We start from the raw sequence: 23,651 nt of genomic DNA, 5'->3' as shown, positions 1-23,651 counted from the left end.
GATGTCATTGCGTGGGTGGAACTGGGCTGTGGCACTGGGTTTTACTTTCTTTTTGGTGTTGCGAGTTGCACATGAGGTACCAGTGGGAGGTAATTTGGGAATTAGGAAAATTCAAGCTAAAATACAGAAACAGTTTTATTGGCCTGGACGACATGAAGATGCAGTTAAATGTTGTCAGTTGGCCTGAGGCCATCCCGACAGTGTGCAGCGTACTGGAGTAAGCCATGTTGGAGGGGTAAGAGCATTGCAAAGGCGGGGCCGCCCCCGATGTGCAGCGTACTGGAGTAAGCCATGTTGGAGGGGTAAGAGCATTGCAAAGGCGGGGCCGCCCCCGATGTGCAGCGTACTGGAGTAAGCCATGTTGGAGGGGTAAGAGCATTGCAAAGGCGGGGCCGCCCCCGATGTGCAGCGTACTGGAGTAAGCCATGTTGGAGGGGTAAGAGCATTGCAAAGGCGGGGCCGCCCCCGATTTTGTCGCAAACGGGTATTCTCCAGCCGATTGCCGAACGCAATTTCCATGTCGGAGACCAGAGAATCCAGCCCATTGTTGCTAAGCTTTGTTGGGGAGAGGTTGAGGAGAAAGCTAGAGAACAGACTGAAGGAAATAATGTAAAGATTAGGAGTAGATGAGTGTAGATTATATATTTATTATCAAATGTGAATTATATAAGAGTAAGTGTCGAATACAATTTAGTAGTGTTAATAAATGTATAGCTTTGTTCCATTTAAAGCTATTCTGTGATCCTTGGGAACACTATGCCAACCATCCTAAAATTAGCAACACAAAGTACACCTCGGACGGGATTCTCCGATCGCCGACGGTGAAATCGAGTTCAGCGATTGGCTGGAGAATACCCGTTTACTCCGGAATTGAGGGCGACGCCATTTTTGCAATGCTCCTCACTCTCAAACAGAACGCGGCATAGACGGCCTCAGGACGTCACCTGAGGTCCTCCACCGATACTCTGCCCCAATGGGCCGAGTCCCCAAGGGCGTGGGCCACATGTGCTCACACCGTTCGGAGATGTCGCGTGGCGGTTGCAGACTAGGTCCAGTGCCGACACAGTTGGTCGAGGAGCCATTCTGCTGGCATGGGGGCCTTTGTCGGAGCCTGGGGGACTGGTGGGGTGTGGTCCGGGGCTGGCAAGGCTGGTCACAGGGGAAGTGTTTGGCAGGTCAGGTCTGCCGCGGCCGGCGCCATTTTGCAGAGCGCAGCCGCTACAGGCCGCCGCCGTACGTATGTGTGGCCACGGACCCAGCCATTCTCTGACCGTTTCCGCAGGTAAAGCAGGAGCGCAGTGCGGCTGCGAGCCCCCCACCAGACTTGGCTGCAGGATCGGAGAATCCAGCCCCACACCTCTGAGCTCCATACATTGACTTGGCATCACTATGAACATTTTTTTGCCCATTCTGAATAAATGGAATATGTTCGGCCACTGACAAATTACATTAAATGTTAAGCCGTGACTCCCTTTCACTGATGGGATGGCAGAATTGATGCAGCAATGCCCCCTTCACGATAGCCTTCACTCTCCAAAACTGCACTCCTGTTTCTACTATGTAGCTATTCCAGGTTTGACACAAGGCTATTGAATTGTGCCTATCCCTTTAAAGGCAACATTCAGAAATCAAGCTTCTTGTTGCTTCCTGAGCAATGGGGTGTGCATTACCTGAAACTCATTAACCCGTATAAATTACCTGAACTCTGTCCACTGGAGCAGCACCAACAAGTGAGTATGTGTCCCTAGAAGGAGCCCCAGAGTCTCGCTGAGCAGTCCTGCCACACTTCATCATCTCATCCCAGACATAACCAATCTTACCTGCGAGATTGGAAGATGCCATTTTCTCTGTGTATCGAGATGATGATACTCGCTCTGTAATACAGGAGAGAGTTCGACCCTCCCTGACTCATTGTCCGTGTGCCTCCGATTTACCTGCAGCCTCACGGCGTGCAGGTAGAGATTCCACCTTTTCTTCAAAAGCCTCCCCCATTAAAACTGGATCCTATCATTGGGGTGGTGGACGTTGCCACATTTCCCCCCGAGCCCATCACCTGTGAGGCACCCATGCCACATGTGGACCTGTACCCACCCCATCTGGAGGCTATGTGCACTGTCACTTACAGGACTTCTCCCGCCCCCTCCCCCCATCACTTCACATACCCCCCACCCCACCCAGTATTACGTTGTTCCTATCTGCAAGCGTCAGATGCCTGGTGTGACCTCATGATACCCTCTGCGTCCAGGTACATTGACTTTTGACAGCCCTGAACACCAAGCTGTGCATTTTTCCTGTGGAGCGCACAGCCCTTGCTCTCCAGCCTGAACAAGCTGAGTAATGGGTCTGCTTGAACCGTCTCTGTTCACTGATTCATTCAGTGCTAAACAGGGAATTTCTCACAAACTCATTAACCAATTTATTCCAGAGCTGAGAAAGGAATTTCACTCCCCAAAATATAACAGCCAGGTGAAGGCTTGATTTACATTGCTGCCAGACAGTGAGTGCTTTCCAGGAAGGGTTTCAAAGGACTCAAGTGTATTTGTATTGACCTCTTTGCTTTATCCTCTCCTTCTCCATTTAGGTCCAAATGAGAGATGTAATTATTTGTTCGGCCGATTCAAAAATAGTGAAAATGAACAATGTTTGGATTCAGTTAAAACAGCGAATGAACTCATACAGAGATGTACTGATCACATTCCGAACATGTAGGTAACCATTCTTCTAGAATGTAGTATCTCAAAACACCATCAATTTATGATATATAATAGAAGTAATATATCTTTTAAAATTGTTTATATGTGAAATAATGCCTGACGTTTTCCTGACCTATCCCTCATTCCCAGCTTGTGGCTGTGCTCGGCTCCCAGTGTTAAGGAGATCTCTGGCCTCCCTCTAACATTGTATATGAAAATACTTTTTTTTGTGAGGGCCACGAAGAATCCAGCACGAGTTTTCAGGATACAAAGAAATAACATTTATTTACAATAGCATATATATACACAACAGCAGCAACTTCCTTTGCTGCTCACTCCTCTCTCTCTGCTGGTTCCAAACTGGCCAGCTCTATTTATGCAGGGAGTCTGCTAATGATTTCTCCGCCCCCTCATTGGGGAAGCTCATACTCCCATAGGATTGTGGGATTGTTATTAGTCCCCAGCCAACGGTAAGCAGGCAGGTTATAACATCCCTCCCCCCCAAAGTCCAAGGAATCCACCGAAGTCCCTGGCGAAGGAGGGCGTTGGACTCGTTTTGCCGCAGGCCGGACACCATTTGCACGAGGCGCTGGATCGGGCGGCGTGTAACGAGATGGAGACCGGCGCTTCCGTGATGAACGGCATAATGGTTGTACATCCACGGCCCGTAGGCCCGAGGATTCCCCCTCTGAGTTGTCTTGTGTCTCCATCTCGGAGTCAGAGTCTGCTGCCTCCATCATCTTGGCGTCTTTATCTGCATGCGGTTCTGTCATACCTGCGTAGGCTTTGAGTGAGGCACCAGAGGAAGATTGTGTGGAATACTTTCCACTGTGTCTGGTCTCTGTGGCTGTAGAAATTAGTTCCTGGGGCGGGAAATCTTTGGAAGGGATAGTCTTCTGGACCGAACATGGTCTACATGTTTGTGCTGAAGACGACCCTGGGCTTGCACCTGGTAAGAGATAGGGCCTGTTTGGCGAAAGATTACGCCAGGGACCCACTGGGCACCACCAGCAAAATTCTGAACGAACACTGGGTCACTGGGCATAAACTGCCCAATCGGCCGATGCCGAGAAAAACCATATCCCTGCCGTTCTTGTGAGCGGCGTACTTTTGCGCCAATATCCGGGAAAATCATGCTAAGGTGGGTGCGAAGTCTCCGGCCCATTAGGGGTTCTGCGGGAGCTACCCCAGTCACTGCATGGGGGGTGGTCCTATATGAAAATAAAAAACGAGCCAGTCTTGTGTCCATCGGCCTGGAAGACTGCTTCTTTAGGCCTCGTTTGAATGTCTGCACTGTGCGCTCCGCCAACCCATTTGAAGCCGGGTGGTAAGGGGTAGTGCGGATATGGCGTATGCCATTCATCTTCATGAACCTTGCAAACTCCTCACTTGTGAACGGAGTGCCATTGTCCGTGACCAGCACCTCGGGGAGGCCATGCGTACTGAAAGACAAACGCATCTTCTCGATTGTTGCGCAGGATGTTGTGTCTCCCATCTTATGCACCTCTAGGCATTTAGACTGGGCGTCGATTAATAGAAGGAACATGGATCCTTGAAAAGGGCCGGCGAAATCCACATGCAAGCCCGCCCAAGGCCGCCCTGGCCATTCCCAGTGATGTTGGGACGCGGCCGGCGGAAGTTTCTGATGCTCCTGGCAAATGGAGCAGTTTTGGGCCACCTTCTCAATGTCGGTGTTGAGGCCTGGCCACCAGATATAACTCTGGGCCAAAATTTTCATTTTGGTCACACCCGGATGCCCATTGTGCAAGTCTCTCAGTATCAGCTCCTGTCCTTTTTCCGGGACAATCACACGCGTCCCCCACAAAAGGATGCCGTCTTCCACGCTGCATTCGGACAGCTTGGAGGAAAATGCCAGCAACTCGCCTGGGAGCTGCCTATGCTGCCCACCATACAGGACTATGTGCCGAACCTTTGACAGGACTGGCTCTGTGATGCCGTGACAGGCAAGGTGTCCATAAAATTTAGGGTTGCAACCACCTCACCGGTCGTGGGGGTCGACCTGGGGCCTGTCGATAAAAGCAATCGGCTCAGAGCGTCGGCATTCCCTATCTGGGTTCCTGGTTTGTGCTCCAGAGAATACTCGTATGTAGCGAACAACAAAGGCCAGCGCTGGATCCGTGTGGAAGCAATGGGCGGTATTGGCTTATCCTCTCTGAAAAGTCCCAGGAGAGGCTTATGATCAGTCACGATAGTGAAGTGGCGGCCATATACGTACTGGTGGAAACGTTTCACCACAAAGACCACTGCCAGGCCCTCCTTCTCGATCTGCGCGTACTTTTCTTCCGCTGCAGTCAATGTGCGGGAGGCGAAAGCTATCGGCCGCTCGGCCCCGTTCTCCATCTTGTGGGACAGGACGGACCCAGTACCATACGGGGATTCATCACATATGACGAGCAAAGGCTTTCCAGGATTATAGTGGGTTAGTAACCCAGACGACCACAATTGTTTTACCCGCCGGAAAGCGGTTTCTTGCGGCTGACCCCAAACCCAGATGTGATTCTTCTTTCGCAGAAGGTGCAATGGGCCAGCGTAGTTGCCAGATTGGGGAGGAACTTCCCGTAATAGTTTACGAGGCCGAGAAACGGACGAAGATGCGAAGTGTCAGTTGGGGCGGGGGCCTGTTGAATCGCGCGCACCTTCTCTGCGATGGGGTGCAAACCTTCGCGGTCCACCAGATAACCCAGGTAGACTACTTCCTTCGCCTGAAAGACGGACTTTGTGCGACGTAAACGGACCCCAGCATCCGGAAAGCGTCTAAGGACAGCCTCCAAATTTTCCAAATGTTCCTGCTCCGATGTCCCTGTGATCAAAATGTCATCTAAGTAGGCAACAACACGTGGTAAACTTCTCAAAATGCCCTCCATAACGCATTGAAAAATAGCGCAGGCAGAGGATACTCCAAAGGGCAAACGTGTATATTCATACAGGCCCCAGTGTGTATTAATCGTTACATATGGCCGGGAGGCAGGGTCCAGCTCCAACTGTAGGTAGGTGTGACTAATTCTGTGAACGAGAGTCCACCTGCAAGCTTCGTATAGAGATCCTCAATGCGAGGCAATGGGTATCGGTTGAGTCGGGAAGCCATATTCACTGTAAGTTTATAGTCGCCGCACAAGCGAACTGTGGCATCTGGCTTCATTACAGGTACAATTGGTGCTGCCCAGTCAGCGAAACGGACGGGCCTGATAATACCCAAAGTCTCCAAATGAGTGAGCTCCCCTTCTACCTTCTCGAGCAAGGCGTAAAGCACCAGGCACGCCCGGAAATAGCGCGGAGTGGCTCCTGGTTCGACTTGGATACGAGCTACAGCCCTTTTATTTTCCCCAAACTGGGCTGGAATACATCTGGGTATCGTCCTAGCATCTCAGTCAACCCTCCAGAAACTGTTTGGAGGATATGCTGCCACTGCAACCGCAAATGGTGCAACCAGTCCCGGCCCAACAGGCTGGGCCCATGGCCGTGCACCACGATAAGTGGGAAACACCCCTCCTGGTGTCCATAAACAACAGGGGTCATCATAGTTCCTGCAATGTCCAAAGGTTCCCCCGTATAGGTGGCCAGCCTGGCCTGTGTGTCGGTTAATGTAAGGGTCTGTATACCCTGCTTGATGCAGTCGAATGTCCTCTGGGCGATCACGGAGACCGCTGCGCCAGTGTCCAACTCCATCTCAAGCGGGTGACCATTGACCCCGTACTGTCACTTTAATGGGGGCCACACAGGGAGCTGCCACACAATGCAGCTGCAGGCAGTCATCCTCCGTCTCCATGTTCTCGGGAGTAGTCGCCGCAGGTTCATCTTAATGAAAGGTACGGCCCCTGGGCTGGCCCCAGTTTCGTTCGGAACGACGGCGCCTCTGGCGCCCCCAGGACCAGCGTCCGCGACGGGCTCGGCGCCTACAAGTCAGACACGGACATGGCTCCTCATCCGTTGGTTCAGGAGAAGGCTCCCTTCGGGGAGGAATGTCCGACGGCCACTGGCAACGATCCGGACGCCGCCTCGCCCAAGGTACCGCAGGGGTGCTGGGGGACACTTTCGGGCGGAAGGGGTTGCGTCCCAAGGCATGCATCTCCATTCCCTGTAGCTCCTGCACTCCCCGTTCTGTGCTCTCTCGGGACAATACTATTTGAATGGCCTGTTGAAAAGTCAATGTTGGCTCGGCTAACAACTTTCTCTGGGTGGCCGCATTGTTAATGCCGCAAAGCAAACGGTCGCGTAACATTTCTGACAAGGTCTCACCATAGTCACAGTACTCCGCAATCCTGCGTAGCCTGGATAGAAAGTCGGCAAGGGATTCTCCCGGTGTCCTCTCAGCGGTATTAAACCGGTAACGTTGGACTATCGTGGATGGGGTTGGGTTAAAATGTTGCCCCACTAAATTCACAAGTTCATCAAACGTTTTGGTGTCTGGCGCAGCTGGGTACGTAAGGCTCCTAATCACACCAAAAGTATGCGGGCAGCAGGCAGTGAGCAATATGACCACCTGCCGCTTGTTTTCGGTGATGTTGTTTGCCCGGAAATTGTAACGCATCCATTGTGCGTACTGGTTCCAGCTATCCAGCGTAGCATCGAAAACATCCAAACGTCCACACACAGGCATGGTGTAATAGAAAACAACTTCCAACCTGTATCCAACAAAAATCCAGGGAGGTGGCTTCAGCAGTGTAGACAGCTATTCACTTTAACCCTCATCGCCAGTTTTGTGAGGGCTAAGAAGAGTCCAGCACGAGTTTTCAGGATACAAAGAAATAGCATTTATTTACAATAACATATATATATACAACAGCAGCAGCAACTTCCCTTGCTGCTCACTCCTCTCTCTCCTGATTCCAAACTGGCCAGCTCTATTTATGCAGGGAATCTGCTAATGATTTCTTCGCCCCCCTCATTGGGGAAGCCCATACTCCCATAGGATTGTGGGATTGTCATTAGTCCCCAGCCAATGGTAAACAGGCAGGTTCTAACACTTTTCCACCTTTCAGAGTGACAAATGAGTGGGAAGACCTATTTACAACAGATTAGAGTTTGTATTTCTTATTTTGGCACCAGCAAATTCATTAAAATTAATATAAATCGTGAAACCACTCCTGTTATCTTTAATAACATGCCAAGAACCCAACACACTTCAGGACAACACTGAAAATGACATATATTCCTGAAATGGAATTGTCACAGAGCAGGTCTTTGGCTTGTTGAATCAGCATTTCCAATGTTTAAACCAATCTGGAGATTTCTCACTTGAAGGCCCAATTTGCTTTACAGAATAATTCAACTTTGTTACACAATGTTACCAAGTGGCCTCTTAGTGTGTCGCAAACTTTCAATGATTTTATGATTAAAAAGGTCGATACAAGTTTTTCGATGATGAACATCAGACATACTAGCCCATTGTATGGCAGCTGGCACTTAAGCAACACAGTTGCAATGGGCAGTCATTGATAATTTATTTTTGCCCTTTAAGTGTGCATGTGTCATCCCCAATCTTCATACACTAATGCTGGCTGAAGCAATTTTCTCTGAGAAGGACAATATGCATCGTCAGAGAGGAAGTTTTCCGAAGAGAAGACAAGACACCAGAGCACTGTATTTTTAAAATAGGATGCGGCCATCGCTGGCTTGTTTAGGATTTATTGCTCAACCCTAATTGGCCTTGAGAAAGAGTTGGTAAGCTGCATTTTGAACTGCTGCAGTTCATGTGGTGTTCGTACAGCCACAGTGCTGCTGGGAAGGGAGTTTCCAGGTTATGATCCAGGGACCGTGATAGAATGGCGGTATACTTACAAGTCAGGATGGTGTTTGATTTGGAGGGGTACTTGCAGGTGGTGGTGTTCCCTTGCATCTGCTCCTCTTGTTCTTCTAGGTAGTTGAGGTAATTGGTTATAAAGGTGCTGTTAAAGGAGCCTTGGTGAGTTGCTACAGCGCATCCTGTAGATGGTTAACACTGCTGCCATTGTGTGTCAGTGGTATTGGGAGAGAATGTTTAATGTTCTGGTTGGGCTGCTTTGACCTGAATGGTATCGAGCAGCTTGAGTGTTGTTGGAGCTGCGATGTAAGATGACTCGTCCACCCACCTTGCCCCTAGTCTTCCCAATCAGATCTTTGCAGCATGTTTATCTGGGAACTAGGTGGGTAATGGAGAGGATCAAGCAGCATCTGTGGAGAGGAACCGTTAAGTGGCGCGATGCCACTGAAAATTTCTCAGTGTCATTTTGGGCGAGTTTGGCAGGATGTTTCCCGACAGCCGCGTTGCCGAGATCGCGACCTGTATTCACCGCCACTTTGTTATGAGCCAGGGTTTGGAGAATACCAAAGTGTATCATGGAGTTCATCTGATCCACAGTTGTTCATAGATTTTGGTTATGAGGAACATAAGGGCCTACCTTTCAGATGCTATTCAACAAGGTCTTAAGCACTTTGAAACAAAACAAAGTTTATTCTACAATTTCAGTTAACATTTTATAAACACCCCCAATAAGCATTTTTATCAACCACAACCATAAATCCCCCACACAGCTACGGTTCTCTCTCTATCTATATAACCCTTAATAACTTCCCTTTCAACTGTCTCATTTTGATAACAACATCCAAGACCAAAAGAACCTTTGAACAAAACAGTAGGTTTGAATTATTTACAGAAAACAGGTACCACTTTTAAATATCAAGTGATCTGGACACCATTTAACATACAGAGAGAGAAAGACCAAAAATAAACCTTCTTTGTCTGAATGCAGTTTCCAACTTTCTAAAACTGAAAGTAAAACTCAGAGCCACAGCAAGCCTCCAGCTCAAAGCGAAAAAGCCAGAGCCACAGCTCCACCCACACAATGACATCACTGAAGCCATTTGATAAGGCACACATTTCTTAAAGGGACATTCCCATACAACTTTGTGCCGAAAATGAGCCCCGACGTGAGTCTCACCATTACTGGCTGTCTCACCGTTTGAATCGCCAGACTGGCACCCCAGCCACTTGCCACTCATAAGGGGGAGCTGCTTTTAAACTTTCCCTCAGTGCGCAGATCTGCTCCTCACTTTGGGTGCTCCAGTGACCTCTCCTGATCCACACACATACTCTTTGGTTACAAGAGGATCCACCATGTAGGAGCCCAGCTCTTTAATGTTTGGTTGTTGGCAGCAGCCTCTATGGTGCTGATGCTTCTAGAGTTCAGGCACCGTGTTTAGGCTTCACAGTTTCCCTGAGATGCTATGCTCTAATTGTCTTCTGAGACATGGCATGTGTACCTTGGAGTAGGCACTTGAGAGTTGAGAAGTGTGAACTGATCTCCCAACAAAGGAGCTGTGAAGGGAAGGTGCTGAATGTGCTCCCACCACCGCTGTACTCAATGGTTTCAGACGATCTGCTCAAAGGCCCTCCCGAGACATAATGGCGAAGAGGCGGAGGAGCCAGCTGATGCCACCAAACGTGCGCCATACGTGGGTGGCAGTGGTAGCCGGGGGAAGGGGGGGAGGGGCAGCAGTGGAGAGTGGCCACCGGCCTCAGAGTGAAGACAAACAGGAGCCCAACCCAGATCAAGAAGAAGAAGCCAGGAAGTGGCAGCCGGAGGAAAGGCATCAAAGCGACTGGTATCCAGAGGCTGTGCGGGGTCTCCGGAAGGTAAGCATCTGGAAATGTTGGGCACTGTGGACGGCAAATGTTTGGTATTGGCCTGGGTAGTTTGCATTGTCGGCACCACTTCCTGCTGCTGCAGGTGGTTGAACACCTCCAGCTGCACCTGCAGAAGGTAGCCCATAACCGCAGGGAAAGAGACAGGACTGGGGGGGCAGCTGGACCTGCAGCCCCTCACCGCAGCACAGCAGTGGGCATTGGACCTGGTCGGTGGGCCCAGAGAGAGGGCAGTCACCGAGGCAGAGGTCGGCATCGGGCAAGCAAGTGAGACCCCGCTCAGTTGAGTTTCCCATGGCAAGTGTGTCACCACCCCCACAACCCCCTCCACCCCCTACCACCACACCACTCCTCTGCCACACCATCCCCACACCACCCCTCCACCACCAATACCCCCAGCCCCTTCCACCCCCACTACCACACCACTCCTCTACAACACCATCCCCACACCACCCCTCCACCACTACTACCCCCACACCCCTCTCCACCACCACCCACCACCCCAACCCTTGATCCATTCATGTGTCATGTCTTGTGCCTTGCAGGATCTCCTGGTGATGAGACAGGCACCGCTGGTGTCCCCCGCCCGACCCCAACCACATCCCAAACCCCAAGCAGATAGCAGTGAGGAAGAAGACATGGACAGCAATGGGACCCCTCAACTCGCAGCCCGAGACACCCCGGATCACATGTCCGGTGACGGCACTGACTTCGCGACACAGCTGTTTCCAATATCCTGTACCAGCCCAAAGACACTCACCTCGGTTGGGCATGTTAGCGAAGAGGCTCCCGGGGCACTATCTTGTGTGTCTAGCTCCAGCTCCTGGAAACGTGGGTTTCAGAGCAGTGAGGGGTGTTGAGGGGGGGGGGGGGTTGTTTGGGCATTCAAAGATGAAATGGGGAGGTTACAGGCCCAATACGTTCCCTCTCGGGTAATAGGAAGGAGTAACACGCCCAGAGAACCATGGATGACCCGAGACATTCAGGATACGATGAGAAGGAAAAGAGAGGCTTTTAGCAAGGGCAAGGGGAGGCATTAGTGGAGTACAGAAAGTGCAGGATGGAGTTTAAGAAAGCAATTAGGAGAGCAAAGAGGGGATATGAGAAATCTCCAGCTGGTGAAAGTAGGGAAAATCCCAAGATGGGAAGAGGATAACCAGGGAAAGAGTAGGACCCATGAGGGATCAAGGGGGAAATATGTGGGTGAGCCAGAGCACATTGATAGGCTGTTGAACAAACACTTCTCATCTGTCTTAACCGAAGAGAATGAAGAAGTAGATATGGACCTCAGGCAGAGAGATGATGGGCGAAATTCTCCGCTCCCCATGCGGCCTGGGAGAATCGCGGGAGGGTCCCCTGACATTCTTTACACCCTCCTGGCGCCACCCGCGATTCCCCCCCCCCCCGCCCCACCGCTCGCCGAATCGCCGCTTGCCGTTTTTCACGCCGAACAGCGATTCTCCGAGCCCGATGGGCCGAGCGGCCGGCCGTTCACGACCGTTTCACGACGGCAGCAACCGCACCTGGTCGCTGCCATCGTGAAACGGGCGCCAGAAGCCCATTTGGGGCTTCTAGGCGTCCGATTGGGGCAAGAGCACCACGACTGTGCTCGAAGGGGACAGGCCCGCCATCGGTGCCCACCGATCGTCGGGCCAGCATTCAAATCGGACACACTATTTCCCCTCCGCCGCCTGCAAGATCAAGCCGCCACGTCTTGCGGGGCGGCTGAGGGGAAAGACAGCACCACGCATGCGCGGATACGTGCCGTCTGCGCGATGACGTCATCCGCGCATGCGCGGCTTGGAATCGGCAATTCTGCGCATGCGCGGCTGACGTCATATAGGCGGCGGCCGCGTGTCATTCTCGGCGCGCCGCCATGCCGCCGAGAACTCTGGAGCCACGCTCCTAGCCCCGCCGGTGGGGATGAATCGGGTGCCGGGAGCAGGCTCCGAGGCCGTCGTGAGAGACGGCTTTCGCGATTCTCCGCGGGAGTGGAGAATCGCGCCTGATGAGTTTCTTCAGCAAATTGTCATAATGTTATGGGCCAGGGTTTAGAGAACCCCAAAATGTATCATGGAGTTCACCTGACCCACAACTTTTAATAGATTGTGGTATTGGGAGCACACAGCCCACTCTACAGGTGTGGTACAGCAGAAATGAAAAGTATTTTTTAAAGCAAAACAATGTTTCTTCTATGAACTTAAGTCCACCTTTTTAAGACATACGGTGAACATCTTAGCAACCATTAATTCAAATACAACCCCCAAAGACTGGAACCGTTGGCATGTCGGGCAGTTGAGAATGGCGTTGGCGATGTCCTGGTTGATGCCAGGCCAGTACACTGCCTCACGGGCCTGCCGTCGGCACTTCTCTACCAGATGACCCTCATGGAGCTGCTCAAGGACGAGTTCCCGCATGCTGTGCGGAATGACAATCCTGGCCAACTTTAGCAGAATTCCGTCTACCACTGCCAGGTCATCTTTGATGTTGTAGAATTGCGGACATTGGCCCTTGAGCCATCCGTCTGTCAGATGGCGCATGACGCATTGGAGCAGAGGATCACTGGCTGTTTCACGACGAATCTGGATGCGTCGTCCGTCCGTGGCAGGCAAGTTAGACGCGCAGAACTCAACATGAGCATCAATTTGGCAAATGAAGCGCGACGGCTCGCAGGGCGTAATGACAGAACGGGAGAGTGCATCGGCGATGATGAGCTCCTTACCCGGGGTGGAGACCAGTTCGAAGTCATACCGCCTGAGTTTAAGGAGGATGCGTTGCAGGCGCGGCATCATATCATTAAGGTCCTTCTGAATAATGTTGACCAATGGCCTGTGGTCCGTTTTGACCGTAAATTTGTGAAGTCCATAGATGTAGTCATGGAATTTGACAATTCCCGTGAGGAGGCCCACGCACATTGTTTTGATTTGTGCATAGCGTTGCTCGGTGGACATCATTGCACGCGATTCGTGTGCGACTGGAGCCCATGAGGAGGCGTCGTCGCGTTGGAGGAGGACTGCTCCAATGCCGGACTTGCTCACATCAGTGGAGATCTTCATCTCCTTGGCAGGGTTGAAGAAAGCCAATACTGGGGCCTTGGTGCATTTCGCCCTGAGTTCTCGCCACTCTTGCTCGTGGGCGGGGAGTCATTGGAATTCGGTTGTCTTCTCCACCAGATTGTGGAGAGCCGTGGTGTGGGATGCAACGTTGGGGATGAACTTCCCCAGGAAGTTGACCATGTCCAAGAAGCGGAGGACCACCTTCTTGTCCTCCTGTGTCTTCATGGCATTGATTGCTGACACCTTGTCTGCATCCGGCTGCACACCAAACTGTGAAATGTGGTCGCCGAGGAATTTTATTTCTGTTTGACCAAAGGAGCATTTGGCCCTGTTGAGGCGGAGGCCATGCTCATGGATGCTCCGGAAGACGCGTTGGAGACAATCAGTGTGTTCCTGCGGGGTGGTAGACCAGACGATGATGTCATCTACGTATACCCGCACCCCTTCGATGCCCTCCATCATTTGCTCCATTATTCGGTGGAACACCTCCGAGGCTGAGATGATGCCAAACGGCATCCGGTTGTAACAATACCGGCCAAATGGGGTGTTAAAGGTGCAGAGCTTCCGACTGGATGCATCAAGTTGTATCTGCCAGAAGCTCTTGGATGCGTTCAGCTTTGTGAAAAATTTGGCGCGCCATCTCGCAGGTGAGTTCTTCGCGCTTTGGGATAGGATAGTGTTCCCTCATGATGTTATGGTTTAGATCCTTGGGGTCGATGCAGATGCGTAATTCCCTGGATGGTTTCTTAACACACACCATGGAGCTGACCCAGTCAGTTGGTTCTGTTACTTTAGATATGACGCCCTGGTCCTGGAGGTCCTGCAGCTGCAGCTTGAGGGGTGCCAGTACCCGGCGAGGTGCATGAACCACAGGCGTGGTATGTGGTTTTAAAAGAATTTTGTACGTGTATGGGAGTGTGCCCATGCCCTCGAAGACGCTGTGGTATTGAGTGATGATGTTCATCAGTTGTATTTGAAAGTCGGCGTCCGGTGATGCTGAAACCTCAGCGGGTGACATGGAGTGAACCCTCTGGACGAGGTTTAGGAGCTTGCATGCCTGAGCACCGAGTAGGGAAGCTTTAGTGGACCCTACAATCTCGAAGGGCAGGGTGGCGTTTAAGGAACGGTGCAACACCACAAGCTGGCACGAGCCGCTGGCAGCAATGGTATTGCCATTATAGTCGAGAAGCTGGCAGGCGGATGGCAGAATGGTCGGCTTAACGTGCAGGCTTTCGAGGTCAGACTGAGGTCAATGAGGTTGGCTGAAGCGCCGGTACCAGTCCAGCCAGAATTGGATGCAAGATTTGTTGACCATGAGGGTGGCACACCACTCATTGTCCGGATCAATGCTCATCACTGGGAAGGGCTTGGCCTTTTTCTTCTGAATCACCTTGTGCTTGGTGATGATGCCCGCCCGGAATGGGGATTCGAGACCTTCGGTGTCAGGGTTTGGAACCATGTCGGAGTCGGTATCGGTGACTGGTTGTTGGACGGTTCGAACGTCCCTGCGCAGCTGGTGGGAGCGACGGGAGGTAGGTGTTTGAGTCGACCTGCATAGGGCTGCGTAGTGGAGACAGCGTTGAGATTTTGCGGGACATTGCCGCTTTAAGTGGGAGGAGCCACAGTTGTTGCATGTGGTGATGTCAGAACGCTCAGTGCGCCACCTCGCATGCGTGGTGCGGTCGTATGTAGTGCGCGCCTGCGCAGCTCGGTCTTCGGCCTCGCCGTCCCCTCGGTCGTTGCGTGCATGCGCGGGACCCCGGGAAAAGCACGTGAAATGGCCGACCTATCAGGTGTATTAGAATATAGTTGGTTTCTACAAGTACTGTATCCTTTGGGGGATTTATTGGTGTTGATAGTTGTCAAGATGTTTACTCTGGGTTTATAAAGTGTTAACGGGTTTCATAAATAAACATTGTTTTAAGTTAAAAGTACTGTAGATCTCTGTTGCATCACACCTGTAGAGTAGACCCGTGTGTTCCCCATAACCACAATCTATTCGCAGTTGTGGATCAGATGAACTCCATGATACACTTTGGGGTTCCCTGAACCCTGGACCATAACAATATGTTCACAGTTGCAAGATGAACACATGTTCACAACGTTTCAACCAGTCTCGATGCTCGATCAGAAGGGTGTGAGGGATGGGCTGGGCTGGGCCAAGCTGGCTTCAGAGGGGCGTTGGGGGCGGGAGTGGGGGGGAGGGGGGGAGGGGGAGATGGGCACACCTTCGGGGTGGGCTTTGGTCAGAGACTCCAGATCAGTCGGCGCTCACCGCTCCAGTGCCCCACACCCATCCCTCCCCACCCCATCACCCCACTCCCCCCACCATTCCCACCTTGGCCAACAAGGGTTCAGTGGGGCCATGTGATGGAATGGCGAGCTCGCATGCAGGGATCACCCAGGTGGACAGTGGAAAGTGCTAACATAGACAGGAGTCAGATGCTGTCAAATGGTGCAGAGCAACAGAGCTCATCATAGAGCGGGTCGTCAGCATTCGTCATCCCGTGGTCCAGACTTGCTGTTACTGCCAACCCAGGGACCACACCCCATAGTGAGGCAGGTAAGAATCATGGGGCAGGTTGCAAGGTGGGGAAGGGTGGCGCATTGGGGGTGATTATGAGAGGGGGTGGTTGGCCGGGAAAGGGGTATGGGGGTAGGACAGGGTCTCCGCGCCAGTGGCCAGCAAACCAGTAGTCGGCAAATCTGGAGGTGAGCGTCCCATGCGCGCTGGCCCTGACTGATACGTTGTGTGGTCGCCTATGCCATGATCTGCCCATCCTCGGCCTCCCCTGCATCCTCCTCGTCAGACAAGCCTGGCAATCATTCTCCTCCTCCAGCATGCCGCCCCTTTGCTGCGCGATGTGGTGGTGGATGCAGCGGGCCACCACGATGTGGGAGACCCTTCTAGTGCTATACTGGAGGGCCCCTCTAGAGTGGTCCAGGCACCTGAACCACATCCTCAGAAAGCCGAAGCACCGCTCAATCATACCCCCGACCGCGGGATGAGCTTCATTGTAGCGGGTCTCAGCGTCGGTCTGTGTCCTCCGGATCGGTGTCATCAGCCATGACCGCAGCAAATATCCCCTGTTGCCCAAGAACCAACGCCTAAGCTGGGGGTGCGCCTTGAAAAGGTCAAGAACCGTTGAGTGTGCCAGGAAGAAGGTGTCATGCACACTGCCCGGCTATTGGTCGCAGACGTGCGTGATGTGCAGCTCATGGTCAAACCAGCTGCACGTTCATCAAGTGGAACCCCTTTCAGTTTGTGAAGACCGGCCTGTCATGCAGCGGTATCATAGCGGGACATGCATCCCGTCGTTCACTCCCAGGACCTGGGTCATCTCGATGATGATGGCCAACCCCACTGCCTGAGCATCCTGCTGGGCTCAGTCCATATTGAATTTGATGTATTGTGCCGACTAGGTATATAGGGTCTCTGTGATGGCACGGATGCATCTGTGCACTAAGGTCCATGAGACCCCCACCAGGTCCCCCTCGACGCCTGGAAGGACCCCGTGGCGTAAACGTTCAGGGCGACAGCGGAATGCGGGGGTGGTGCAATGGGGCACCCCCTCTACACAACCATGGGCCACGGAAGGCAGTCACTGGGGTGCACAGAAAGATTTCTGCATTGCAGGCCACGGCAATGGCAGTCCATGCCTGGACATCCCAGTCCCATGGAGGGTCACTCCAACCCCATGGCCCATCCCTTTGTCACCCACTGCTGCATTCCCAGGGCCTGGCATAGGCCCCACCTATCCCAGCCAGCCCTGCCACTGTCGTTCCTCTGCATGTCCTACCTCCTATCTCCCTCATCATCCATGGTGCCTGTTTCCCGATTTCTGAAACCACAAATGAAACACGCCATCGGTAATTACTCCCAGCGGAGGTGGAGCATCGCAGAGGCCCTGGAGAATACCAGGTAAGGCCGCTAATGATATGCAACAACGTTTATTGTACGTAGGAGTAGAATGCACTGACATCGCTGTCGAGGCACCAGAGTGTGGCATTCTGTCGGGTGCCCAGCGCCAGCCACGGTTTTGGCCTCATTAGTGATTCTCCGCCCAATCGCCTTTCCCGATTTTGGCATCGGCCAGAGTCCCACCCAGAGTCTCTCATGTTAATTCTGTTTCTCCCAACCGATGCTGACTGACCTGCTGAGCATTTGCAGCTGTTTTGTCTTTTGTTTTAGATTTCCAGCACCATAAGTTTTATTTTATATCAGTGGAAAATAGGGACCTTTATATCCAAGATTCTGGGTGTCAGTAAATTAGAATGGACTGAAGTTCTCAGGAAGTTCCAAAAGGACACATACTGATCAATCAGTGTTTTGTAGACCACAAATGAGTCTGGACCCAGTAGATTTATTGACACACACTAGTTACAGTAAACCAGATCCCAGCCGGGTCTGCATTGTCGTTACTAAACCTGGCCGACTTTATACAGAACTTAACTATGGATGATTTGGGGTTCCCCGCCCCTTTAGCGGGGGAGCTCGTATTTGGCGAGACTCACAGGGAGGTTGATTGCTCCAAACCTAAAGGTCCCGTGTGGGTTATAACAAGTGGATAAAACTATGGCAAATGAGGTTCAATGTGGCCAAGTGGGAATTCATCCATTTTCGATTCAGGAAAAAGAAATTGGATCATTTTCCAAATGATGAGAAATTAGGAACTATAAAGGAGCAAAAGAGATTTGGGAATTTGAGTCCTGAAAGCAAATGGTTTTAATTGCAGATATGGAGGGTTTATTTCCTCTGGTGGAGAATCAAGAATTACAGATTCTTAAAATTAGAGTTAGCTTCATCCGGATTGAAATTAGGAAGTGTTTTATAGTCAATGGGTCATCGGAATCTGGACGTTTGTTTTCCACAAGGCTGTGGATGCTGCAGCAACTGGAGATTTCCAGATTGAGACAGGTTTCTGGTGGATAAAAGGATTTGAGGTGCAGATCAGCCACAAAGGGACTAATGTTCTTCACGTTTCTATGTCCTTATTTCAACATTAGAACATAACAAATAGGAGCACGAGAAGGCCATTCAGCCCTTTGAATCTGTTCCACTGTTCAGTATGGTCATGGTTGATTTACTATTTCACCTTCACCTTCTTGCACTATCCCATATCTCGCAATATCCAAAATCTATCCACCTCTGTCTTGAATGTACTCTGTGCCTGAGCGCCACAGCTCACCGATTCTCCTGTGACCGGAGAATCGGTGCCAATGGTGCTGGCGCGGTCGGAGTGGCGCCGGTCAGGGGCCGCCCAACGCAGCCCCCCTGGCGATTCTCCCTGCGCAATGGGCCGAGTGCCTACCGATTTCGGCTGAGTCCCGCTGGTGTCGTTCTCGTGTGGTCCGACCCGGCAGGACCTCGGCGTTCTATCTGCAGGGTCGGCCTGGTGAAGGGGAGGGGGGATTCGAACCCGGGAGGGGGCCTCCACGGTGGCCTGGCCATTATCAGGACCAACCGATCGGCAGGCGGGCTTATGCCGGTGGGGCCTATGTTCCTCCACGCCGGGCCCCTGTAGGTTCCACCATGTTGCATTGGGGCCGGAGCAGAGATGGCGGCAAGCGCGAACTCACGCCGGCCCTGCTGACGCCCGTATCGGCAGCTGGAGCAGCATGAGGCTCTCCAGTGCCGTGCTGCCCCCCTGTGCGGCGCAGGATTGCTGATCCTAGGGGCCAGGTGACGCCGTCGTAAAATGCTCCGGCGTTTATGACGAATTCAACACTTAGCCCCAGGATCGGAGAACCCCGCCCAACATTTTCTGTTCCAATACCTCTACAGTGCCCTCGACTGTGCAACTGAGTGTGAATGAATCTATTTTAATAATATGCGTTTTGTGGAACTACTCAAACAGTCAGGGATAAGACCTCAATGACCTCAAATATTCAACTATATAAATATGTGTTAGGATCAGGGGAGGAGGGTTCACACGCTTCCCCTCTTTTTCATCTCCACATTTAACAAGAATGTCCTTTTTTAAAGGATATGTCTGCCAATTCTGAGAGCGGTTAACTGTTTATGTAATGATAAAATAAACAGACAGTTTTTGTGAATATTAAAAAGAGGGTAGTTTTTATTGCACTTAACCTGGTCTAGGGAAAATAATAAAAAAAACTCTGCTTTTTACACAAAGATACACACTCGATGTTCACACGCACAAAAATAGATACCAGAATAGGAGTATAGATTACACCATTTAGAACCCAGTACAATTAACACGGTATATGAGTCTTGAAGGTTGGCAACTTGCCTGGCTTCAGGCTGGGTTTAATGTTCCTCTGTTTTCGGCACCGAGCTGGTTTAAAGGTGTACACAGATGACTAATCAGTTTTTCTGGAGACAGCAGCATTAACTTGAATTATTTTTAAAGTGTCTGTCTGAAGCACCTGTGTAGTCAAAATCAGCAAACAGGGATGTTGTAAGTTGGATGGAGAAAAAAGGAGAGAAACCCCACTCAAGATATTGATCCTTTAGTTGCTTGTCATAATCTGCAGAGCTTCAAGCACGCACCAACTAACCAGTGACCCATATATAGTCACAGCTGGTGTATTCTAGTTATAACATGATTAGATCATGGCTGGGAATTCCTCACTCAGTCAGGGTCCCATTGCATAGGTGATTATGGATCTGGCTTGAGACAATTCACACCTCTCTAACCTGGGGTTACCCCTATCTCTGGATTTGTAAAGACTTAATTACCTGCAAATGCTTGCATTCAAAGCATTTTTTTTGCATTTTTGACTTTGTCCATATATATGTTTCTGGAACATGGGCGGGATTCTCCGTTGCCCGTCGTAACGCGGGTTTCCGGCGAGAAAAATCGGTGTTAATCACTCCGGCGTCGGGGCCTTCTTTTAAGCTGGCAATCTCCGTTCCCGGAGGGGCCAGCAGCTAACTGACGCGATACGTGTCAGTTTCACCAGCTGCGGAAGTGGTGAGACCCAGCGTTTTTTGGAGGAGGAAGAGGAGAGAGACAGACCCGGCATTTGGGGGGGGGGGGACCCGGCATTTGGGGGGGGGGGGGGGGGAGACCCGGCATTTGGGGGGGGGGGAGACCCGGCATTTGGGGGGGGGGGGAGACCCGGCATTTGGGGAGGGTGAGACCCGGCATTTGGGGGGGGGGGGAAGGAGACCGGCATTTGGGGGGGGGGAGCGACCCGGCATTTCGGGGGGGGGGGGGGGACACCCTGCCATTGGGGGGGTGAAGACCCAGCATTTGGGGGAGGGGAGAGACCCGGCATTTGGGGGGGGGGGAGACCCGGCATTTCATTGGGGGGGGGTGGGGGAGACCCGGGCATTTCGGGTGGGGGGGGGGAGACCCGGCATTTGGGGGGGGGGGAGGACCCGGCATTTTGGGTGGGGGGGGGAGACCCCGGCATTGATTGTGGGGGGGGGGGAGGAGACGACCCGGCATTTTGGGGAGTGAGGGGGAGGAGAGAGAACCCGGCATTTGGGGGGGGGGGAGGAGAAGACCCGGCATATTTGGGGGGCGGGGGAGACCCGGCAATTTGGGGGGGGGGGGGGGGGAGGCGAGCCCCGGCATTTTGGGGGGGGGGGGGCGGGAGGTTGTTGCGGCAGTGGGGGGGAGTCTCGCGGCATGGGGGGGGGGGTTGCGGCATGGGAGGGGGTTGCGGCATGGGGGGGGTGGTTGCGGCATGGGGGGGTTGTTTTTGCGGCATGGGGGGGGGTTGCGGCATGGGGGGGGTTGCGGCATGGGGGGGGGCTGCGGCATGGGGGGGTGGGTTGCGGCATGGGGGGGGTTGCGGGCAGCGGCGTGCAGAGAGGGGGGGCGATGGATGCCCGGGGCCAACGCACCGTCGCCCCCCCCCTCTGTACGCCGCTGCCCCCTACCCCCACCCCCCCCCTCACCACCCCTACCCCCTCCCCAACCACCCCTACCCCCCTCCCCACCACCCCTACCCCCCTCCCCACCCCCCCTACCCCCCTCCCCACCACCCTCCCCACCACCCCTACCTCCCTCCCACCACCCCTACCTCCCTCCCTCCCCACCACCCCTACCTCCCTCCCTCCCCACCACACCTACCCCCCTCCCAACGCCGCCCCCCATTACTCGCAACGACGCAACCCCCCCCACGCCGGGTCCCCCCCTCCCCTCCCCTCAACGCCAGTACCCACACCCCGTCCCCCTCCCTCTGAAGGCCGGTACCCACACCCCCCCCTCTCTCCTCCTCCCCCCTTCCTTCCTCCGTCCCCTCTTCTTCCTCCTCCCCCCCTTCCTTCCTCCCCCCCCCTTCCTTCCTCCCCCCCCTTCCTTCCTCCGTCCCCCCTTCCTTCCTCCGTCCCCCCTTCCTTCCTCCGTCCCCCCTCCTTCCTCCTCCCCCCCTTCCTCCGTTAGTGGGGGGTGGGGGTTGGGGGGGTGCGGCGCTGGAGGGGGGTAGGGGTGGTGAAGGGGGTAGGGGTGGTGAGGGGAGGGGGTTGGGGTAGGGGCAGCGGCGTGCAGAGGAGGGGGGCGACTGATGCCCGGGGCCAACGCACCGTCGCCCCCCCCTCTGCACGCAGCTGCCCCTACCCCAACCCCCTCCCCTCACCACCCCTACCCCCCTCCAACGCCGCACCCCCCCACCCCCCACTAACGGAGGAAGGAAGGGGGGAGGAGGAGGAAGGAGGGGGGACGGAGGAAGGAAGGGGGGGGGAGGAAGGAAGGGGGGGAGGAAGGAATGGGGAGAGGAAGGAAGGGGGGGAGGAGGAAGAAGGGGGGACGGAGGAAGGAAGGGGGGGAGGAGGAGAGAGGGGGGTGTGGGTACCGGCCTTCAGAGGGAGGGGGACGGGGTGTGGGTACCGGCGTTGAGGGGAGGGGGGGGGAGACCCGGCATGGAGGGGGGGGGGGTTGCGGCGTTGCGAGAGATGGGGGGCGGCATTGGAGGGGGGTAGGTGTGGTGGGGAGGTAGGGGTGGTGGGGAGGAGGGTAGGGGTGGTGGGGAGGGGGGTAGGGGTGGTGGGGAGGGGGGTAGGGGTGGTGGGGAGGGGTGTAGGGGTGGTGGGGAGGGGGGTAGGGGCGTTGGAGGGAGGTAGGGGTGGTGAGGGGTGGGTGGTTGGGGTAGGGGGCAGCGGCGTTCAGAGGGGGGGGCGATGGTGCGTTGGCCCCGGGCATCCGTCGCCCCCCTCTCTGCACGCCGCTGCCCCAAACCCCCCCCATCCCGCAACCCACCCCCACCCCCATCCATCCCCCCCGCATCCCGCAACCCACCCCCCCATCCATCCCCCCATCCATCCCCCCCCATCCATCCCCCCCCCCCATCCATCCCCCCCCCCCCATCCATCCCCCCCCCATCCATCCCCCCCAATCTACCAGCACTAAAGTAATTGATTGATCTCTCTCTCTTAACAAACACCTCCCCCCCCCAATCTACCGGCACTCGAGGTAAGTGATTGATCTCTCTATTCCCAACTCCCCCAACCCACTACCCCCCCCACCCTACCCCATCCCCCCTACCTCCCCACCCCTCTCTCCCCCCCTACCTCCTCCCCATCCCCTATCCCCCCACCGCCCCCCCCACCGCTCCACACCGCGCTCCAATGCCTCCTCTACCGTGCCCCCCACCGCCCCCCCACCGCGCCCCACCGCGCTCCAATGCCTCCTCTACCGTGCCCCCCACCGCTCCCCACCGCGCTCCCCACTGCGCTCCAATGCCTCCTCTACCGTGCCCCCACCGCTCCCCCCCACCACGCTCCAATGCCTCCTCTACCGTGCCCCCCACCGCTCCCCACCGCGCTCCAATGCCTCCTCTACCGTGCCCCCCACCGCCACCCCCACCGCTCCCCACCGCGCTCCAATGCCTCCTCTACCGTGCCCCCTACCGCTCCCCACCGCGCTCCCCACCGCGCTCCAATGCCTCCTCTACCGTGCCCCCCACCGCTCCCCCCACCGCGCTCCAATGCCTCCTCTACCGTGCCCCCCACCGCTCCCCACCGCGCTCCAATGCCTCCAATGCCTCCTCTACCGTGCCCCCCACCGCTCCCCCCACCGCGCTCCAATGCCTCCTCTACCGTGCCCCCCACCGCTCCCCACCGTGCTCCAATGCCTCCAATGCCTCCTCTACCGTGCCCCCCACCGCCCCCCCCGCCGCTCCCCACCGCCCCCCCACCGCCCCCCCACCGCTCCCCCCACCGCCCCCCCACCGCTCCCCACCGCGCTCCAATGCCTCCTCTACCGTGCCCCCCACCGCTCCCCACCGCTCCCCACCGCGCTCCAATGCCTCCAATGCCTCCTCTACCGTGCCCTCCACCGCGCTCCC

The 23,651-nt window shown here is 54.3% G+C and overlaps 1 protein-coding gene across 1 annotated transcript in view; it reads left to right on the top strand.

Moving 5' to 3' along the window:
• The window catches only part of LOC119971421 (adhesion G-protein coupled receptor G2-like), a 271,187-nt gene that overhangs the window by 196,278 nt on the left and 51,258 nt on the right, over positions 1–23,651 (top strand). Inside the window, exon 10 of the mRNA XM_038806912.1 lies at positions 2,582–2,705. Within this exon, the coding sequence (XP_038662840.1) occupies positions 2,582–2,705 (124 nt within the window). The remainder of the gene's footprint in view (positions 1–2,581; positions 2,706–23,651) is intronic.

The sequence above is a fragment of the Scyliorhinus canicula genome, chromosome 9 (assembly GCF_902713615.1).
Source record: "Scyliorhinus canicula chromosome 9, sScyCan1.1, whole genome shotgun sequence".
In the NCBI taxonomy this organism is placed as follows: Eukaryota; Metazoa; Chordata; class Chondrichthyes; order Carcharhiniformes; family Scyliorhinidae; genus Scyliorhinus; species Scyliorhinus canicula.
Note: the sequence above shows the minus strand (reverse complement) of the source record. Positions and strands in the feature narration are given on the sequence as shown.